General features: G+C 36.6%; 3 protein-coding genes across 3 annotated transcripts in view; 1 reads left to right on the forward strand and 2 right to left on the reverse strand.

Moving 5' to 3' along the window:
• ankrd33ab (ankyrin repeat domain 33Ab) lies at positions 1–3,298 on the reverse strand (the record flags this gene model as incomplete). Its single annotated transcript, XM_082137270.1, has 4 exons — positions 1–852; positions 1,334–1,474; positions 1,774–1,903; positions 3,029–3,298. The coding sequence occupies 4 exons, from the start codon at positions 3,296–3,298 to the stop codon at positions 8–10; spliced, it is 1,386 nt and encodes a 461-aa protein (XP_081993396.1). The 3' UTR covers positions 1–7.
• On the forward strand, positions 684–18,223 carry arhgef25b (Rho guanine nucleotide exchange factor (GEF) 25b). Its single transcript, XM_082137249.1, has 17 exons — positions 684–823; positions 5,675–5,968; positions 7,936–8,062; positions 11,323–11,666; positions 12,244–12,318; positions 12,414–12,538; positions 12,642–12,708; positions 12,792–12,895; positions 12,990–13,059; positions 13,170–13,259; positions 13,362–13,454; positions 14,803–14,853; positions 14,962–15,039; positions 15,246–15,437; positions 15,514–15,694; positions 15,798–15,982; positions 16,078–18,223. The coding sequence occupies exons 2-16, from the start codon at positions 5,879–5,881 to the stop codon at positions 15,977–15,979; spliced, it is 1,869 nt and encodes a 622-aa protein (XP_081993375.1). The 5' UTR covers positions 684–823; positions 5,675–5,878; the 3' UTR covers positions 15,980–15,982; positions 16,078–18,223.
• The window catches only part of b4galnt1b (beta-1,4-N-acetyl-galactosaminyl transferase 1b), a 22,027-nt gene continuing 18,299 nt past the window's right edge, over positions 16,845–20,572 (reverse strand). The window contains exon 12 of the mRNA XM_082137258.1: positions 16,845–19,926. Coding sequence (XP_081993384.1) covers positions 19,712–19,926 — 215 coding nt within the window. The 3' untranslated portion in view covers positions 16,845–19,711. The remainder of the gene's footprint in view (positions 19,927–20,572) is intronic.

Raw genomic sequence — 20,572 nt, forward strand, 5'->3', positions numbered from 1 at the left:
AAAGCCCTTAATCATCACTTTTCTTTTTTCTTTTATCCTTGTCTTTGCTTTTCTTCTCCTTTTCTTTCTCTTCTTTTTCCTTTAACGCTTTCTTCTCTTTCTTCTTCTCCTCCTTGGCCTCCTTATACTTCCACTTTGGAGGCTCCAGGTAACCTTTCTGCTTTTTATTCTTCTTCGCTTTCTTTGGGGTGGGCTCAGAGGATTTAGTGACTTTGATCTGTGGGATACAGCCCGAGGGGAGAACACTGTTGCGCCGTGACGCTACGCTACGAGGAATGAATGTGCGCATACCGGACTGAGCAATGGACAGCACACTTCCACGCCTCTCTGTATCGGCACAGCAGGTCACAGAGACGGACTCCTGAGAGTGGATAGATGGAGAAATGAAGGAGACGGAGCTGTTTCGGTGGCACACCGAACTCTCCTCCAGCTGTTTCTCTGAGTGCTTCTGCATCAGCTCAGCCACAGCCAGCCGACGTTTACCTACCTGTGGAGGGCTGCTCGGGCAAAGCGGGCGTGTGGCCGTGGCTATGAGCGGGCTGTGTAGGCTGGTGGTCATTCGCACCATGTGATCCATGACGCCATTTTCCTGTGGGTCGCGTGGGAAACTGAAACCGAACGTACTCTTGAGATGATGAGTCAACTTCTGGCCAGCACTCTTATTGGCTGTTGCTTTGCTGACCAGCAACTTAAGGTTAGGCCACTCAGGGACGTAGGTCTCACAGAACTGTTCCGCTGTGGGATGGAGTACAAGGTGGCGCAGACGTGTCAGCGTGTCAAAGCGACCCGTTTTCAGTGCCCAGTCACGTGCACATTTACCACGGTTGGTGTCTACAGCATTTACATCAGCACCTAAGATTGAACAATACAGAGAATTAAAAAAAGAATATTGTGTATTAGAGGATGCTGCTGAAGCAGAGTATAGCAGGACATTTAAAGACTACATTAAAATGTGCACATTGACAGGCCTGAGTAATTTAAAGAATAATGTGGAGAGAACAGGAGATTCATGTCATGCAAACATTGGGATTAGTTTAGAAGCACAATTATTTCAGAAATAAAAAAAAAGAGTTTGTCTAAAATGCTGTGTCAGAAGAACTAATTTTGCGCCTTCCACAGATCTTATGCTTGGCTGCTTAATTAATCCAATAGGTGCTAATGAGGTGAACTGGGTCTATGCCAGCATATGCCATTCTTGATTGGCTATGTGGGTCACTTGGTGATGTATTGTCTCTCCCAACCAAGTGATATGATAAACATATAATCAGTATATGAAATGCTCATACCTCAGAGATAATTTCCAGCATATCAGCATGTGTGTTCAATAACTAACCGTGCATTATAAGAGCTGCCACCACATCAGTCCTGCCCTGTATGGCAGCTTTCATGAGGGAAGTGAACCCTCTGTTGTCTCTGATCTCTGTCTCTGCTCCAGGGAAGTAATTCATGATGTAGTTGCATATGGAGACATGACCTGTGTACAGAAAGATTTAAAAGGTTTTCACATTGTATTTCCGAAGATATATAAAATAAAGAAATGGGGTGAATTCCCAAAACAGTAAACAGTAACTGTAAATAGTATTTAACATAAATTTAACATTTATACAAATACACCTCCATTTTATGTAAATTGTACTTACTGAACCATATTCACAAAACTCAACAATATCGGGCTGTATATACTGTAACGCTATTACTGCCAGCAGAATCCAGGCAGTAGCTCCTCTAACTACCATTCAAAAAAAAGTGAATTGACATCACACAGTAACTGACCAGCTTGAGCAGCGATCATTAGAGCAGTGTTGCCGTCATTGTCTTGGTGGTTAATGTCCAGGTGTGGACAGCCGTGCAGCTCATAAACAATCGGAAGAAATCCTTTATATGCAGCCACCATCAGTCCATTCTAGAAGAGAGAATCATGTTATAAGGACCTTATAACAAGTTAAAAAGGTTAGAGACATAGACTGCAGCACATGGACGCTCCACCCCAACAGGCAACACTTTCATAAATCAATCAAACCATAATAACCCAGCAACACTTTGAGGCATAGGTTTCTTCAGGAATTTCCAACGATCATTTAATAAGTGTTTTTTGATTCATGATTACAATAAGGTATGTTAATATTCCTTAAATTGACTTCCACATGCTGTTAAATTTCAAATGAAATGCAATCATACCTCAAATATGAATTTTGTTAACAAGTTGCTACAAAGACTGCAATGGTTGTCCAAGTTGTAAACATAAAAGTCTCTTCAAGAAATACCTCAGACCCCATTTTACTCATAAACATTTGAAACTTCCATAGAAAACCATGTCGAAATAGCCATTATCGATGACCTACAAATTTGTTGGTCACACTTTATATTAGGCGGCCTTAACTATATGCTTAACCGTTTGATGCAATATTACATACATACATACATGTGGGTGCATTGCAATTACATTTAAAGTACTTGCATTTAAATAAGATTTGTTGTTGCACTGTTTACTTTTCTTCTAACTGTAATCCAAACCCTTACCCCCAAACTCTAACCCTACTGTACCTTTACTCCTAACTACAAACAGTAAATGTGGGAATTTTCCAGAACATGTAGTTACACAGTAAACCCATAGTCTTCTCGTAGGCATTTAATGTTAGTAGTTAAGGCCATCTAATATGTTCCTCATGTACATCCTGTACCTATTATAGTAATTACAATAACTGGGTAATAACTAGGTACTAACCCTGAACTTACCCCTAAACCCATGTTGTTACCTTATATTACCCAGTACATTCTTAGGCAAGTACACATACTGTAAAATAAAGTGCAACCAATATGAAGGTAGGCCAAAACATCATTGGTTGACAATGATGTTATATATTTTTAATGAAAGGTTTACAAAGTTATTTTTAATGGATTACCTCAATCTTTCAAAGCTCACTCCTAAAAAAAACTATTGCCAGAGCAACTGACCTTTCTGCTCAGTGATGAGACACTCAGTCGAATGCTCTTTAATACTAATTTTCAATATCTTATAATATCTTACCCAGCCATTAATGTCAACTTCCATGACCTCATCCCGGGTCACACCACGTTCCAACACTCTCTTCAGTGCTTCTGTATCGTTTTGGACACACGCCTCATATAGTGTGTTGGCAGTTCCTTTTTTCCTGTCCTCTTGTTCATAATCAGGGAGAACAGAGTCATCAGAGAGCAAACTTCCAGAGTCAGACTCTTCCAACAATGATATTTCATCGTCAGCTGGGCCTGACCCCAGGTTTGGGTCCTCAAAGGCAGAGCTATGAACTGCTGCCATGTCTCAAGAGTTTAGTGTTGCCTACATCATCTTTTCTGGCATTTGAGGAAAGTGTTCCAACGCGACTGTGGTAGATCAGCAACTTGAGGTGAAGGAATGCACTCCAAGTGTTTACGGCCCCTGTCTTGAGGCAAACAGACCAACAGAGATAAACCACAAAACTCTCTAACCAAGTGAGAACCTTCATAAAAAGAATTAATTTGCAGTGATTGCAACTATCACAGTTCAATTGACTCAAAAGCTTCTGATGCGAGAAAATTGGGAGTTTTAATAGCTCTGGATTTAGCCTGGGAGAGCTGTGCTTTAATTGTCAGTGCTAAATCTGGCCTGCTCAGGCTTAAAATACACAGATACCAATAAACAGGCTTACATACTCTTTAAAAGCATGTTACCTCAGTGAACTGTAGCATAAATATATCTATACATTTATACAGCTATTTTAAGTTGAAAACATTTAGTTTTGCTACAAAACTGGTATTTCTATTTCTCAAAACAGCAATAAATAAAACATTTCTCCAGTTGTGCATGTCACAAAGCAAAATACAATCCAAAGATTACAATAAAGCAATAAACATTCTCTTTTTGAGCTCTAGTGTACCAATATGAAGACAATCAGATGCTCTTTTTTTTTTTTTTACTTTATATGGAATATGGAGTATGGAGTAAATATGGAGTATAACTCACCTGTGTCCACCTTTCAGAAGAAAATAAGAGCCTTCGGTGAACGCAGCTATACTTTGAATTAAATTTCACATCCTTATTATCAGAAATCTCAGCTCCCAGAAAATACAAGTCAGCTTCATGTCTTCGTAGTGCATGTGTGTATGTGATCCTATGTATTCACGCTCCGTAACGCCTCAGGTTTAGACTAATGCCTTTCAGGATCAGAAAGGACCCAACACGTGCACTCGGAGCATAATCACATTTCACAAACACCACACACACACACACACACACACACACACACACACACACACACACATTAACTTATCTAAATGGGGACATTGCATAGACTTCTATTCTTTTTATGCAGCTAGTTATAAAAACGATAACCTAACCCTAACTGAAAACTTTCTGCATAAAAAAAAAAACAAAAAAAAACTTTATTTTTATATTACACTCAAAATGGTCTCCATTTCTTTCTCTCTGTCTCATACTGACAAACATTTAAACATTACAATTATTATGAATCCAATGATGCTGATAAAGTTAAACATGGAGTGGGTGGGTTTCAGGACTTTGTGTTTTTGTCTTATATATTGCTTGTTTTATGTCACAAGCACCCTGCATTTAGTTTAGAGGATTATATGGAATGTGAAGCTGTCTTTGATCAGATTTCAAGACAGAGTGACGTACTTTGCAGACAAAAATGTCCTTACATGACAGGTTAAATGTTTATCCGGTAATGAACACTTTGTCTCTACAGATGGTCAAAATAAGACAATCCATCTCCATTAAGCAGTCTGAGAAAAAAAATGTATTTCTGTGGCACAAATAAATTCCAATCATGAATACCTATTCACCAATGTTATGACAAACTTGCAAGCTGATTTGCTTAAATTCTTGCAATTCTGAAGGGACTGAGAAAATCTTAAATTAACTCTTTTATCAAAGCTTAACAAAACATCTAAGTACCAAAATTAAGTAAATCCTAAATGTACAAATATCAGTCATCACTGATGTACAAGCACACATATCAGATTACACAGACATATAACATTACTAAATATGTTGAGGATGACAGTGCTAGAAATTAATGAAAAATTATAGTAACAGATTATTATTTTATTTCTTATCAAATAAAAACTAAAGCAACACAAAATACAAAGTAATAGAATTTAATTATAGAATCAAATTTGCAGTTGTACAGAAGAGTATAAAAAGAAAATAGAAATAGAGAGAAAGCAACATTTTTATTATTATTTTCACGTAACTGAACTCTGCTTCTTTCTCGAATGAATTATTCATTTTTTAAGGATAATCTCATTATTCTTAAACATAACCCTCATAGGAACCTTTCAACATTTATAGATTTTTTATTAAGACACTATTTACTAAGCTTATTGAAATGTTTTCCTTATGAGGACATGGATAATAGATCTAGAATATCCTTCCTCAAACAAGCACCTTCTGCCCCCCAACCAACAACCCCTTCACCTCCAAAAACCCATAGAAACACATGCACATTGTTTTTATATCATGTCGGTGGCCTCCCACTGACTTCTTGTTCTAAATTTAAGTTAATTAGACTAACCCTAAGGAAGAACCCTAATCCTAACCTTTGGGACTTGCACATGTTAAATAAGACTTTATTTAATTCCTTTATTTTATAATAAATAAAATCTCTCTCTCTCTCTCTCCCTCTCTCTCTCTCAGGGAGGTTAAGATGGAGCAAGAGGGTGTTGGAGAAACAGGAGGGAATGGGTGGTGGACAGCAGAAGGAGATAGATAAGAATGTGTGTCAGTGAATCAGGGAGAGTGGAGTAGAGATTAAACTGGACAGTACTGGACTAGCATAGAGAAGACACAACACGCAGCCAAACATTTCCTTCATCCATCTGGAGACAAAGTAAGAGGAAAATGAAGAGTTTGGCCAAACTTCAGGGAAACCCAGAGCAACTGCTGATGTCTTTATCAAACCCTTCCTTGGACTTGAGTAACCAGCATGGGGTGAGAAAACATACACTCACACACATTTACTTATAGGTAACATACTTTATGCGTAAATTTTTTTGGGTACAAAATTGATCAATTTTAAGGTCACTTTTAGAGACTAAACCATAGTGTAAAGTATACACATATTATTGACTGCTATTAAATATACACTGAAAAAGATGAGATTATTTTGAGGCCTTATTTGGAATGGCTGTTATTGTATGTGTCTTTTGGTTTATTACAAACACAGTCTGGCATGACTGAGATAACCAGATTTTGACTGTGTGTTCAAAGTCTGTTAGCGCTCTTTAACAGACACGTTTCTACACGAATTTTGTCGCTTTAAGTTCAATGGTTTATGAACGATTTACACAGAAATAACTGCATATACAATTCCCTAACATTGCCCTACTAAATGTTAAGTATATGGGTAGTGGATGTCCATACATTTATTTGTACCAATTAATCCATTTTAATCACCCTTTTAAGTTTATTTTATAATGGTCCTGTAGTGTAGAAATGAATAAATATTCCATGCTGTCTCTCAATTAATATTAGATTAAAAAAAACTGTATTAATTACAACATATGCTACTAAACTAATTTATAACAACAATATGCTTTAGAAAAATGTAGTGGTTTAGCTAGAATACAGCATATCACACTACAGGACATGACATGACCTGACTATCTTTATAATCAGTGCACTACACTAACCCCCGGTTTCACAGACGAGGCTTAAGGCTATCCTCCCACACTAAATGTCCGTGTCATTGTTTTGTCTCAAGATGCAGAAGAAATGTTTTTTTTTTTCTAAGGCACATTTATAAAAGCTACTTAAATGCAGTAATTGAACTAAGGCTTAATCCTGGCTTAATCTAAGCCCTGTTTGTGAAACCGGGCCTTAATTATTACTATTATTTACCCTTCTTGTAGTTATTTCTCAATTGTTTGTGTAAATAGCTTGAATGCTTTAGCGATACTCTAATAACTCAGACCAACACACACCAGTCAAAACAAGAGTGACTGAAAGCAGGCCTGTGTCTCTTATCTTATGCCTTAGGGATGCTTCTTATTTTTACCTATTCTAAATTTTCAGTCTCTCTTACCAGCATCAGATCAAGAAAAAATTACATGGACCGCATGATCATTTGTCCCAAGTATTTTTTTAGTGAGTTGCTGTCTCATTGAAAGATTTTTTGGGTTTCTTTGTACTTCCAGTCGGAAAATGATTACTTCATGGTTAAGACTTGAGCCTTCAATAGAGTTTTGCCAAACTTGTCACAACAAGTCATCAGCTCAATACTGATATTGCTCCAACTAGGCCAACTTAATGTTTACAGCAAATGAAGGAAGCAAGCACAAAAGATAAGGCCTCCTCCAGTACAATGTACTTTGGATGTATTTCTACAGTAGATACTCAAGATAAAAATAAAAAATAAAGTGTTATTCTAGCTTATGTGTTGTCTGGAATGTTTGTATATGGAATTACATGTAAATATATACCAAGTAAATTAATGCCTTGACAGTGGCACAGATTTACTTTATTTAGATTGTCAATGTTTTAATAGAAAGATCAATCTTTTAATCAAAATGTCATGGTACTAGTATTATCTTTCATTTATGCTGATTTAAATAAACAGAACCAGTGATCAGAATCTAAAGAAAATTACCATTGAGAACTCGAATGTTCAAAAGCATTAGGTACTGGGTATTTAGGGGGAAATGGTCCTTACAATAGGCTTAATTTTGTACATAAAAAATATATATATATATTGAAACACATTATATATATATAATTTTGGAGTGAAATACTTTCTCAAGACTCACCCAGAGAGTCTTGTCAGTCTAACTTGAGGAGTTATGTGGTCTTTTTTGAAGTCATACATATATATGAATTGCTCAGGTATAGACAGGACAGCTAGTTACAGCTCTGCCCCTTCAGAGCTGAAGGATAACACTAACTTTTATGACCCGTTTCAGATCCAAGAAAGCAATGAAGGGTGTACTTTACTGGAAGACAGCTGTGGTTGTTCAAAGAAGGGCGCAAAATTGGAAACTGGAGAACAAAGCTGTAACTCAAGACCAAAACACATACCTGAGGGCAAAGGTGAGGGGTCAAACATACCCTTTCATAATGTTTAAGAATTTTGAATTCTTTTTCACACACACAGTCAAAACATGCAAGCATATAGTCTTTAACTGGTTCCACACAAAAAAAAGGTGATAATAAATATACTATGTCAGTTTGTAGGTCTACGTCTTTGAAAGAATGGTTAAAAGAGCAAAAACAACGATGTTATGTTTATAGCAACAAAAAAAAGCCAAATGTAACTAACAAATTACCTAGAGATGACCGGAACAAGAAGCCTTATCTTGGAAGATATGGTTTATCTTCCAAGTGAATATTTGACTTAGGGGTGGGCAACGTGGCAAAAATATCATATCACGATTTTTTTTCAGGAAAATCACGATTTTATCACGATTCTCTTTCATTTTGGTTTACTATTTTGCAAGTGACTGAGCATTACAGCCAAACTAATGTCCCTATTTTAAAAACAAAGCCTTATAAGATAACACAATATGAAATAAAAAAGAATGGCAGACAATTAGGCCAAAGTGGCGCAAATAAAAATAGGCTACACAACATAATATACAAATGAAATAAAACAGTGCTTTCTTTTTTTCAACTACAGTAAGTGTATTTAACAGTAGCATTGAAGAAAGAAATTAAATGAACAAATAAGTTAACCAACTGTGTACTTATGTACAGTATTAGCGCTGTAAGACTTTAAAGGTAACTTAGTCCAGTAATCATGCGCTGTTTGACGTTTTAGGGCGCTTTCACACTAGCACTTCTGGTGCGAACCCGGGTTCGAATGACGTCAGAGTTCGGTTCATTTGGATGATGTGAACGCTGTGTTCCGAACTCGGTGAGCACCTGCGAACCGTACTGACCGTACTCGAGTCCGTGGTCTGGGGGGTACGGTTCGCTGCTGATATGAATGCAATCGTACCAAATCGCGGAAGTGAACCGCTATTGATGACGTATAATGTGGTGCGTGCGTGCGTGCGTGTGTGTGGTATACACTTGACGTACTGCAAGCAGAGATGATTTCTGCTTGCCTCCGCAAAAATTGTCTTCGGCGGACAGCCCGCTGTCTTTGGAAAGATTCTAGTGTAACTCTACCGCTGCGTTAACAAGTGATGTGTGAATGTAAGTCGCGTTGAGTATGTTAAGATGGAGGCGCCAGAACTGCAACTGATAGAATGCACTGTAGTACGATACTTCTTCAAAAACAAAAAAAACGTGATATCGCACACCCCTAATTTGACTGTAATGTAATCTGTCTGTACAAATAGGCCCTTCATAAAAAGTTTTTCCCCATGTTTCTCCACAAGATGGCAAGATGCTTTATCTTAAACTCGAGTTGTACAAACACGGGTACCTTCAACCTCGCATGTCCACTTTGTTGCTTCTGTCTTCTGTGGATTTTATTAGCGTTTTTCATCGTCGTCTTCGATTAGTTCCAATTGAAGACGGTGCACTCATATTACTTATGGTAGAAAGTTCAACACGCTGCAGTAAGTCCCGCCTTCTAAATAACATGTAAAAGTGGTATTCAACTGTCCCGTGACCCTTCCTACATTTTTTCTTGTTCGAGAAGCCATTAGCTTTTTTCTTCTGGTGTTTTATGGCGGTTAGCAAACAAACGATAGGTGCATTCCCGCCACCTACTGTGCTGGAGTGTGGACCATGAAAAACTAATGAAAAAAAAAAAAAAATGTAGCCAAAAGGCAAGCTTCCGTTTCAAGCCGCCTTTAACTCTCCCCTCCATTCCCCCTATGATGTACCAGTGGGTCTATGTGGATAAAAGCAGGGATTATACAGATGTTGTGTGTGAATTCAGAGCTCAGGGATTACCTCTGAACTGAGAGTAGGAGTGTGTCTGCTGTAAAGTATACAGCAGTGTTACTCGGCTGGTATGAAGGGGCATCGTGCCCCAAGGGTGTGTGGCTGTGCACGCTTCTGCCAGAAAGTTTTGGCCAGGTGTGATTGCTGCTTCAGACAGCAAGGTAAGAGATCCGTATGTTGCTCTTTCACTTTTGACTGTAGTCAGATGTTGCGTTGTCAGATCTCTTCAAATCTTATTTGTATTTGCATTGTGTTTTGGTAGGCTTTGCTGTTTTCAAGGGATGGAAATTCTGAATATGTGCCCAGCATACTTGATTAAGCCAAAAACATTCATACTTTACACATTTTGGAGCTTGAAAAAGATTATTTGCTCGTAAACCTAGTGTATTAATTATACCATTGTTTTTTTGCTTCAGTTTGTAAAAGTGAAGAACCCATTTCTTAATATTGTCAGTATAATTTTGCACAGATTATGTGTAGAAATGCTGATGCATTGTGTATGTAAATGGTTGTTTTATGGGTTATTGCAAGATTATGGTTATGCGACCTTTAGAAACTAGCTGATCCATGTACAGGAAAAGTAGAATCCTTTCTGTTTTGTCCCTCATTCTCTCTCTCTCAAAGTCTTTCCTTCCCGTTTGCCCTTCAGTTAGGGCATGCTTTTCCCACATTGCGCTGTAAAGCTTTTAAATCAGGGGGAAAAAACAAACCATTTTTAAGCTGTATCATCTGCTTATAAGGCAGAATCTCATGTGTTGCCAGTTATATTTATATTCCACCTTTTATGACTGGAAAATTCAGGACAAATAACTGCAAGATGAATATTAATGGTGGAGCTGGAAATTCCCTTGTGATATATCTCATTACTTCTCCCGATTCTCTCCTTATTAAATCATTGCACAACATACACTACTATTCAAAGGTCTGAGGTCAGTAAGATTCTTATTATTATTCTTTTTGGAAGGGATTTAATTATGTATTAAATTGATTGAAAGTTACAATGAATAGACTTTTAAATAGACTTTTTATAATAATAATAAATAAAAAAGCAAGGAAAAAGCACTTTATTTATAGCAAAAGAATGGCCAGAGTTGATGGAAATAAAGGTCCCTTCTAATGAAATTAGGTAAGTCTTCTACCCCCTGTTTTATCATGGCGGTTGTCAGTACAATCGAGCAGTGTATGTTCACTGTATATCATTTAATTATGCATATAGTTATAATTTGTTATATTTGTAGACCTAAAAATGCCATCTAATAATTTGTCAAAGGTTGTTATTATATTTTTCTAGCAGAGTTCTGACAATCATAGCCTCCATCCAATTTTTGCTTTACCATAAATATGATTTTTTTTTTTTTTTTTTTTTTTTTTTTTTTAGTGCTAGTTTTTGGAAGTGTTGCTTTAAAGATCGAACTATTTCCTTTCTCCAGCTCTCTCTGTCTCTGTCTCTGTAGAGTCATACACGTTGACAGGGGTTGGCGATGTCTCCTTGCCTACTGAAACACTTTCGGCCTCCGTCTCCATTGATGACCTCTCTCCAATCTCACCCAGCAAATATCAGCCTCTTTCCACTAGACGGCCATCTACCACATCTACCCACTCTCTCAAGGCCCTCAAGAGATGGTTGAGCAGCCCAGTTCGAAAGCTGAGTCTGGGAGGAGGTGGCAAGGGTCAGAGCTCAAAGGTCATTCAGAGCCCAGACAGGTCAGCCTATATGTTTCTACCCCTCTCACCAGCTCAAAGCCCATTGAGCCCAACAGAGAAGTCCAAAAAACTGCCCCGCTCCTTCAGATCTCTGGTATGCACATAATTTACACTACTGTTCAAAAGTGTGGGGTCAGTACAAAAAAAAAAAAAAAAAAAAAAACGACTTTTATTCAGTAAGTATGCATTAAATTAATCAAACTGACAGTAAAAACTCACAAACCTTTAAAAAAAAAGTCATTTTTAAACAAATGCTGTTCTTTTGAACTTTCTGTTTATCAAAGAATCCTGAAAAAAAAGTATCAGGGTGTCCACATGAATTTTAAGCAGCACAACAATTTTCAACTGTGATAATAATTAATAAAAGCACTAATCAGCATATTAGAATGATTTTGAAGCATCATGTGAACATTTTGAAATGTATTAAATAGACAACGCTTCTTTTGAATTTTAATAATATTTCACAATATTACTGCTTTTTCTGTATTTTTGAGCAAATCAATGTTGAATTGGTGAGCATGAGACTTCTTTCAAAAACATTTAAAAAATCTTACCGACCCAAACACTTTTGAATGTTTAATGTATATCACAGATAGAGAGGGAATAAGTGTAATTTTTTCATACTGTATTTTATACTAAAACCGTACACTTTCTTATCCTGTGGCATGCAGGACTGTGATGAACTTTCAGGGCCAATATCTCCTGACAGTCCCTATTACCCAAGATACCTAAATGATCTCTTGCAGGTAATACAATAGAACTGATCACTGGACAGTGCTGAACAATTTTACTTAACTGTCTGCTGATTTGTGCTTGTGATGGCTAATGAGTCAAATTTCAGAGGCATCAGTCTTGCGATGTGCATTATGGGGAGAGAGGTGCCTCCTTAAATGATGAGACACACGTACAATCGCTGAGCCTGGAGGATGAAGAACAGGAGAAAAGAAGTGCATTAGAGAAAACCATGTAGGTATTTATTTGATTGGTGACCCCAAACCTATGGTTTGTGGAAAGAAATACTGTTAATAATCCTTCTCCAAATCTGACATTCCTCATATCTTACTCATAGATATGTGCTGACAGAGCTGGTCGAGACAGAGAAGCTATATGTGGAAGATCTGGGGCTTGTAGTGGAGGTAACACATAAATGCATTCAATCCCACGCATAGAAGAGCTTAGTCATTCTCTCTTTTTAACTCTCACTTTCTCCCTTCTCCAGGGTTATATGGCTACAATGAAAAGTGTTGGAGTGCCTGAGTATTTGGTGGGAAAGGATAAAATAGTGTTTGGGAACATTCATCAGATCTATGACTGGCACAAAGAGTAGGTCACCCATTGATAGGATCTGTGACCATCGAGGTGAGGTGTGCATACCTGACCTTCTTACAGCTCCTTCCTTTTATTTGTTTTTAAACAGCATTTTTCTTGGAGAGTTGGAGAAATGTGTGTCTGAACCTGACCTGCTGGCACAACTGTTTATCAAACATGTAAGTCTATGTTTTATTTCCTTCATCTGCTAATGATACAGTCGATATTTGTATTACATAAATTGAAACGTTTACCTGTGTGGCAACAAATATGTCTATGTGTTTCCCAGGAGAGGCGGCTCAACATGTATGTGGTCTACTGTCAGAACAAGCCAAAGTCAGAGCACATCGTCTCAGAGTATATTGAAACCTATTTTGAGGTAATTTGTGCTGTCCAATCTGAGTATAGTTATGTGACCATGTGTACTATTTGGTGTATGAGGGAAAGGTCTATGACTGTCCTGTGCTCTTTCACAATGTAGGAACTGAGACAACAGCTGGGTCACAGACTGCAGTTAAATGACCTGCTCATCAAACCTGTTCAGAGAATCATGAAATATCAGCTGCTGCTGAAGGTGTGTTAGTGTGAGCTTGTACACAAGTACACACTCATTCAAAACAGAGACTTCTTATAATAGTGCACCCTTTTTTCCCCACCTGTAGTTTCAGTCATTCCCTATTTTCCTCCTCTGTCAACCTAACAGAGGTTTTGGCCATAGCAGATATATTATTATAATTTGAAATAGTTGTTTTCTATTTATATATTTAAAAGGTAATCTATTCATGTGATGGCAATGCTCAATTTAGACATCTTTTGTAACATTATAAATGTCTTTACTGTCACTTTTAATCAATTGAATGCATCGTTGCTGAAAAGGTTTTAATTAAAAGAAACATATATATATATATATATATATATATATATTATATATATTTTTTATATATATATATATATATATGTTTCTTTTAATTAAAACCTTTTCAGCAACGATGCATTCAATTGATTAAAAGTGATATTATATATATATATAAAAAAAATATATATATATATATATATTTATATATATATATATATATGTATATATATATAAATATATATATATATATATGTATATATATATATATATATATATATATATTATATATATATATATATATTATATACTGTATATATATATATATATATATATATATATATATATATATATAATGTTATTCAGCGATTCCCATTACAGAAAAAAAAAAACCTCAGATTCATACTGTATAGCCAATATGTCATAAATCTTGTAATTGTATGAACTGATATGAAGTGCATAACAACAAACAGGTATTTAGGAAATTATTTTGATGGCTTTTGTTACTTCTTAGTGATTTATACGAAAATCAAATCAAACATGCCATGCCTTGTGGGCAGTCTTGGCTTAATGGTTAGAGAGTCAGACTGGTAATCCGAATGTTGCAGGTTCGACTCTCAATACTGGCAGAAAATGACTTGAGCAAGGCACCAAACCCCCAATCGCTGCCCGGGGGCCGCAGCAAAATGGCTGCTCAATGCTCTTGTTGTGTGTGTCCATGATTTGCAGTGTGTCTGTGTTCACTACTCACTACTCCTAATGTGTGTGCACTGTGCACTAACTTGAATAGGTTAAATGCACAGTACAAATTCCGAGAATGGGTTACCATACTTGGGTCTTCACGTCACTTTCACTTTTTTACTTTATTTAACCCTGATATATATTATATATATATATATATATATATACACACAACACACACACAGAAACTGTTAATTCATTACCTTAATTTGCATATTTATTCTTCTATAATTTGCATGCTTCTCCTTCTTTGCAAATTATGGAGCTGAGTTGAAGTCTGCATGCCTGCAAAAAGTTAGTATTCTGCCTAAATGTTGTTTATTTACAGGATTTCTTGAAGTACTACACTAAAGCAGGCAGACAAACAGAAGATCTTGAGGTAGGCACAGTCTGTACTGGCTTATAAAAGTGAGGACAAGAGAATAAACTCATTATCAGTTGACATATTGAATTATTATTCCGTTCTCTTTTTGTGTCCTTATCACAGAGGGCAGTGCAGGTGATGTGTTTTGTTCCAAAGCGATGTAACGACATGATGAATGTTGGAAGACTACAGGGTTTTGAGGTAGGATGAGACTCAAATGCACTGCAGAAATAGAAATGGTTTACTTCACCTTGGACTGCTTCAGTATTTAAAATGAGCACAGCATGAGTCCATTATTTATAAAATAATTATGCCATTTATAGTTATTTTATAGTTGTATTAGCTCTCTTACCAATATTTGAAGCTAAAATTTCACTCAGATCACCTGTGATTGATTGGGTTCATAGGGTCAGCTGAGAGCACAAGGGAAACTCTTGCAACAGGACACCTTCACATTCATTGAGAATGAGAACAGTATCCTCTCCCGTCCCAAGGAGAGACGGGTGTTCCTCTTTGAGCAGCTTGTCATCCTCAGTGAGCCAATTGACCGCAAGAAAGGCTTTTCCCTGACAGGATACATCTATAAAAACAGCATCAAGGTGAAAAACAGAGAAGAAAAAAGTGGGAGGTAGTAGGCAAAATAAATATGAGGGTAAATATTTGTATCTTTCACAGATTAGTTGTTTGGGCATTGAGGATTGTTGCCCAGACGACTCATGTCGGTTGGTGTTGACGTCTCGTAATGTAGATGGAAGCATGCAGCGATTCATTCTTCGTGCATCAACTCCAGAAATCAGAATGTCCTGGGCAAATGACATCATACAGATGCTGGAGACACAGCGCAACTTCTTAAACGGTATCAGCAATATACTTTCCATGACCCTTGTGTGACCTTGCCATAGATCAGAATTCCTAATGGACGCTGTTCTCTTTCATCTCCTCTATCGCACCCATCATAGCTCTGCAGTCTCCTATTGAATTCCAGAGAAAAGAAATTAAATCCCTCAGCCTGGGAAAGAACATGACAACATCACCCTCACTGAACTCTGACCTGCGACCCTATAGCTCTGCATCAGTGGACCGCCAGGTTCTGCCCTGCCTGCGCTCCTGGAATTCCTCACAAACTTCCACGCCTCATTGAAAGGTCAATGTTTGCTTTATTTGTGAAATTATCATAATTTGTTCATTAAAGCATTTGTTCACTAGCATATGTTTTCACTCTATTCCTTTAATTTTCAGCTTTCTGACAGTCCTGCAAAGGCACTTTCTCATCTTCCTCTGCCCTCAACCCAAGCAATGGACCATCTGTTACCCTCAGGAGAACATTTTAAGGAGATAAAGGAAGACTTAGTCCATTTCCGAGTTAGTTATGTCCAATAAACAAAGACTGAATTATTCTTCCGCCTGCCAGTTCAATTATGATAACACAACCTTCAGTACTTGACAATAGTAACAAGTATTTTGGACCTACAAGACTACATTTTCTGTGACCATAACAAAAAAAGAAAGCAAGTATTGGACTGTATGCACTAAACTTTGTGTCAGTGACGATATAATTTACAAAAGATTGAAAATGTTTATGTAGCTACTGATAATTCTATATTACTGAAATTGTGCATGGGAAGGTTAACTTATTCCTTGTTCGAAATGATACATAATGTGACAGTACTGTAAAATTTCAGGTATTTGTACTACCTGAAATCAAGCTATCCAGTGTGTTACTTTTTCTTATTCAGATGTTTTCATTAGCATTGTATATTCACTGAATGACTCTAGATTTTCCTTTCGAAAGCTGTCAATTAAAAGATTCTTAAGTGATCCTAGACTTCTGTATGTCTATATTCTAACTTTACTCAACATACAAGATTTACACTTTTCTTCAGGAAGACAGAAACCATGACAAATGTTATCACCAAAGCCTTTATCTCATTCCATTCAACAACAAATGCTTTTTCTTACATTTACAAAAGAAAAAGAAAGAAAAAAGGTATTTATTTATTTAGTTGTTTTCCCCTTTTTTATATTTAGGGGCCTTTGCCACTACATTGTTCTTTTAAAAATGAGCAATAGGCAGCCAAACTTTTTGGGCAGACAGAAAATTATATTTGTATTACAGATACAAAACACCAACAGAAAATATTCATGCAGACACAGTGAGAAACCCAGAGATGAGGAGTCAGAATCATTGCAGTGACGTGAGGAGGAAGCAGGGAATTAAAATTGTAATCAAAAAGTCGATCTCATCATAGCCAGAGTATCAGATGTTCAGCTTTACTTCAGTTCAAGCTCCCATCCCATTAAGCTCATCTGTAATCAAGTAGCCTTAAACCAATGCTTTTGCATGCTCCCTTTTTGATCTTACACTCATGCACCTGAATATGCAGAGCAGATAAATGGAAGCATTCTCCAGACAGCATCATAGTATTGCAGGACTGCATCTTCCACTTGTCTTTTTCAGGACTGAAATAAGCTCAATGACTGGTAGTGAGTGATAAAGTACAATTTAAAAGAATTTTAGGTAACACTTTATTTTAAGGTGTGCTTGTTACAGTGTAATTATCCATTAAGTACTGAGTAATTTTAATTAACTATACTTACTATAGGGTTACTTGCATGTAATTATGCATTATTCATAGTTATTACTATAGTAACTACATGTAACGTGCAACAACGACACTAAAATAAAAGTGTTACCAAATTGTATTCCCTTTTCTGTTTTAAGGGGGTGTCACATGGCATTTCAGATATAAAAAAAGTGCAAAAGTGTTTTCAATTTCATTTTAAACCATTGCACGATGTATTCAACCTGTGTATTCATTTAACTTCATTACGCACTGAACCTCTGAGCTTTCATTTCCTTCACCTCTTTAAGGCTTTTTAGACAGCCATGCACTTATTTACTCCTGTATGGCACCATTTTTAGACAGGATGTAACAGGAAAGTTAGAGAACTATCACACACGCAACACACACTCGTATAGAAATGTATCATCTTTGACATGGTATTAATGTTGAATGTTATTTGAAGAATTTGTGGTTCAATGGATAATGCAGCAAACAGTCATTAGGGCGTCATGTAGAGACAATGTAAAGTTCACTCGATGTAGTCTCTCTCTCACACACACATAAAAACAAACAAACATAACCAAAATGATGCTATACATTGGATTTGACAGCAATTACACCAGATTCTTACATGTTTTTACTCTACAGAAGGTGGCTGCATACAGTACTAGTCAAAGGTTTGTACAAACTGTTTCTCATGATCTTAAAGACCCTTTGATCTTAAAGCTTTATTTTGGTTGAGAAATATACAGTGTGTCTTTACAAAACAAAATTTTTAAATTAAATGATTTGGCAGAGTTTGGCAACTTAAAAAGCAAAAATATATATATATAAAATAAAATTTTGATGAATGTTTTGGGGGTTCAATGTTTTTAATCCCAACAATTATTACAAAACAAGGAAAATAATAATAATTAAGAATGAGATGTATCCACATTTTTTGACAGCTACTGTAGATATCACCTTAATGATCGTTTTATTTTATAGTGACTTCATTATTTGCACATAATGTGCTATTTACTCTGAAGAGTCTATTAATATCGCTTTTTTTGTGTTGGTTTTAGTAAGGTTAGTTGTCTCAGCCATTCTGCATAGCAAAAGCAACTGACTGGCGCTCCCTCCCCCCCGGTGGACTACATGCTCACGATGAGTGATTGCTAACTAAATTTATAAAAGGTGGCATTGGACCTCACATTGCTGCTTCACATCTGGCTGATATTTAATCAAGGCTGCATGCTTCAGTACACAGGGACGAAATCTAAAAAGACTCCAGAATCAATTAAATAAAAATGTACAAAAAAATAAATAACCTATACCAGGACAGTGATTCAGCCTTTGGCACAGAAAAATATCAAATTCAGGAGGTTTTACTGATATACAATGAATCACCCCCCTATCTCTCGCTTGAGTGTGTATGTGAGAGGGAGAGAGAGATAATGAGAGTGATCTGTTGGATTGTCTGTGGTTTTAGCTTGCTAATGATGTTCACTATGTTCCTTCTTTCAGTGACGCTGAGGGTCTGGTCTCTCCAATTGAAGTCCATTTGTTTTAGTGCAAACGTACAGAGAGACGACCCTCAATAAAACCCACACAGACTAACAGGTACACACACGATTCGATTAATGCCAGACAGGGAGATTTTGTGACATTCCATGCGAACGTCCCAAAGAAAGTGTCTCCCTTTATCTGGATTGAAAAATTCTAAAAGTCATGGTTCGAAAGTTTGCCTCCACAGTTTTCTCTTCGTTCTTCAGTTTCAAAAGAAACTTCTGTACTCTCGTCAGTTAAAGGACTAGCCTAGTTCGTTCAAAAATAAATATTCTGTCATAGTCTTACTCCCATGTCATTTTGGGGCTTGGAATGTCTCTTTTACAGTTTAAAACAACATTCGCGTGAGTAAATAATGACAGAATTTTCATTTTTGGGCTTACTATCTCTTTAAATGTGATATTGAAACATGATTGGCTGACGAGAAAAAAAGATGGCTGTGCATAATTTACGGAATGGTTTGATCTGTATCTAAAGAATTCTTCTGAACAAAAATAAAGCTAAAGAAAGGAGACACAAAAAATACGACATCTTCAGGTATCAAAAAAATGTTAATCAGCCATCACTGCACATCTCATCCGCCAGTCATGTCTGATCACCTTAAGACACTTTCCAAAAGAGCCCCCCCTTACTCACATGGGACCATATAAAGTTACACAGCACACCTCCAGTGTCTTCACAGGCTCCTTTAGCTACTCATGGAGAGAGAGTTCATTTGAGGGAGGATGAGAGAAAGGGAAGAAGGCATTGTCAGAGTGGGTTCAGTTGTGTGTTAGACACTGGAAGCGGTTTTTGAAGTACAAGAGGCCATTTTTGGTGTGTGTCGCATCAGATGAAGCAGGAGGGTAACGGAACTTTGCGTAAGTTTTGTCGCTTTCCGACTGGCCCCACGGTAGCTTGATCTTAGTGGCGTGGTTCACAATGACATCATCACACGACCCAACATGCAGGGAGCCAAGCCCATCAATAAAGAACTCTGTAAAACAAAATATGAAATGAGAAAATTTGTTTCGTCTCTATGAACTAAAATGTTTTTTTCTTGTCCGTGTGGCTAATTTCTTCAGTCTACAATTATGATGACAATTGCTGTTTCTATAATAATGCATAAAGTCATGTTTGAAATAACATATTTATACACAGACACACACACACACTACCAAAAGTTTGTGGTCAGTGAGATTTTTTTTAATGTTTTTGAAAGAAGTCTCTTCTGCTCACCAGTAAATGCATTTATTTGTTCAAAAGTACAGTAAAAACACTAATATTGTGATATATTACATTTACACTTAAAAATTCAATGTATTTTATTCCTGAGATGGCAAAGCTGGATTTTCAGCATTATTACTCCAGTCTTCAGTGTCACATGATCATTTAGAAATCATTCTAATATGCTGATTTGATGCTCAAGAAACATTTCTTGTTATTATCAATGTTGAAAACAGTACTACATAATATTTTTGTAGAAACTGTTGTGCATTTTTTTTCAGGATTCCTTGATGAATTGAAAGTTTAACAATATTTATTTGAAATAAAAATCTTTTGTAACGTTATATATGTATTTACTGTCACTGTTGAACAATAATTATTTTTCAGATCTCAAAATTTATTTTCATACTGTAGGC

Source organism: Leuciscus leuciscus (genome assembly GCF_965113295.1).
Source record: "Leuciscus leuciscus genome assembly, chromosome: 14".
NCBI lineage: Eukaryota > Metazoa > Chordata > Actinopteri > Cypriniformes > Leuciscidae > Leuciscus > Leuciscus leuciscus.

Bases quoted from the DNA above. Each gene is read 5' to 3' on its own strand.
- arhgef25b (XM_082137249.1), top strand. From the start codon at position 5,879: ATGAAGAGTTTGGCCAAACTTCAGGGAAACCCAGAGCAACTGCTGATG. The intron at 12,896-12,989 runs GTAGGTCACCCA...GTTTTTAAACAG, and splicing joins ATCTATGACTGGCACAAAGA to CATTTTTCTTGGAGAGTTGG. The intron at 15,438-15,513 runs GTGAAAAACAGA...TATCTTTCACAG, and splicing joins TCTATAAAAACAGCATCAAG to ATTAGTTGTTTGGGCATTGA.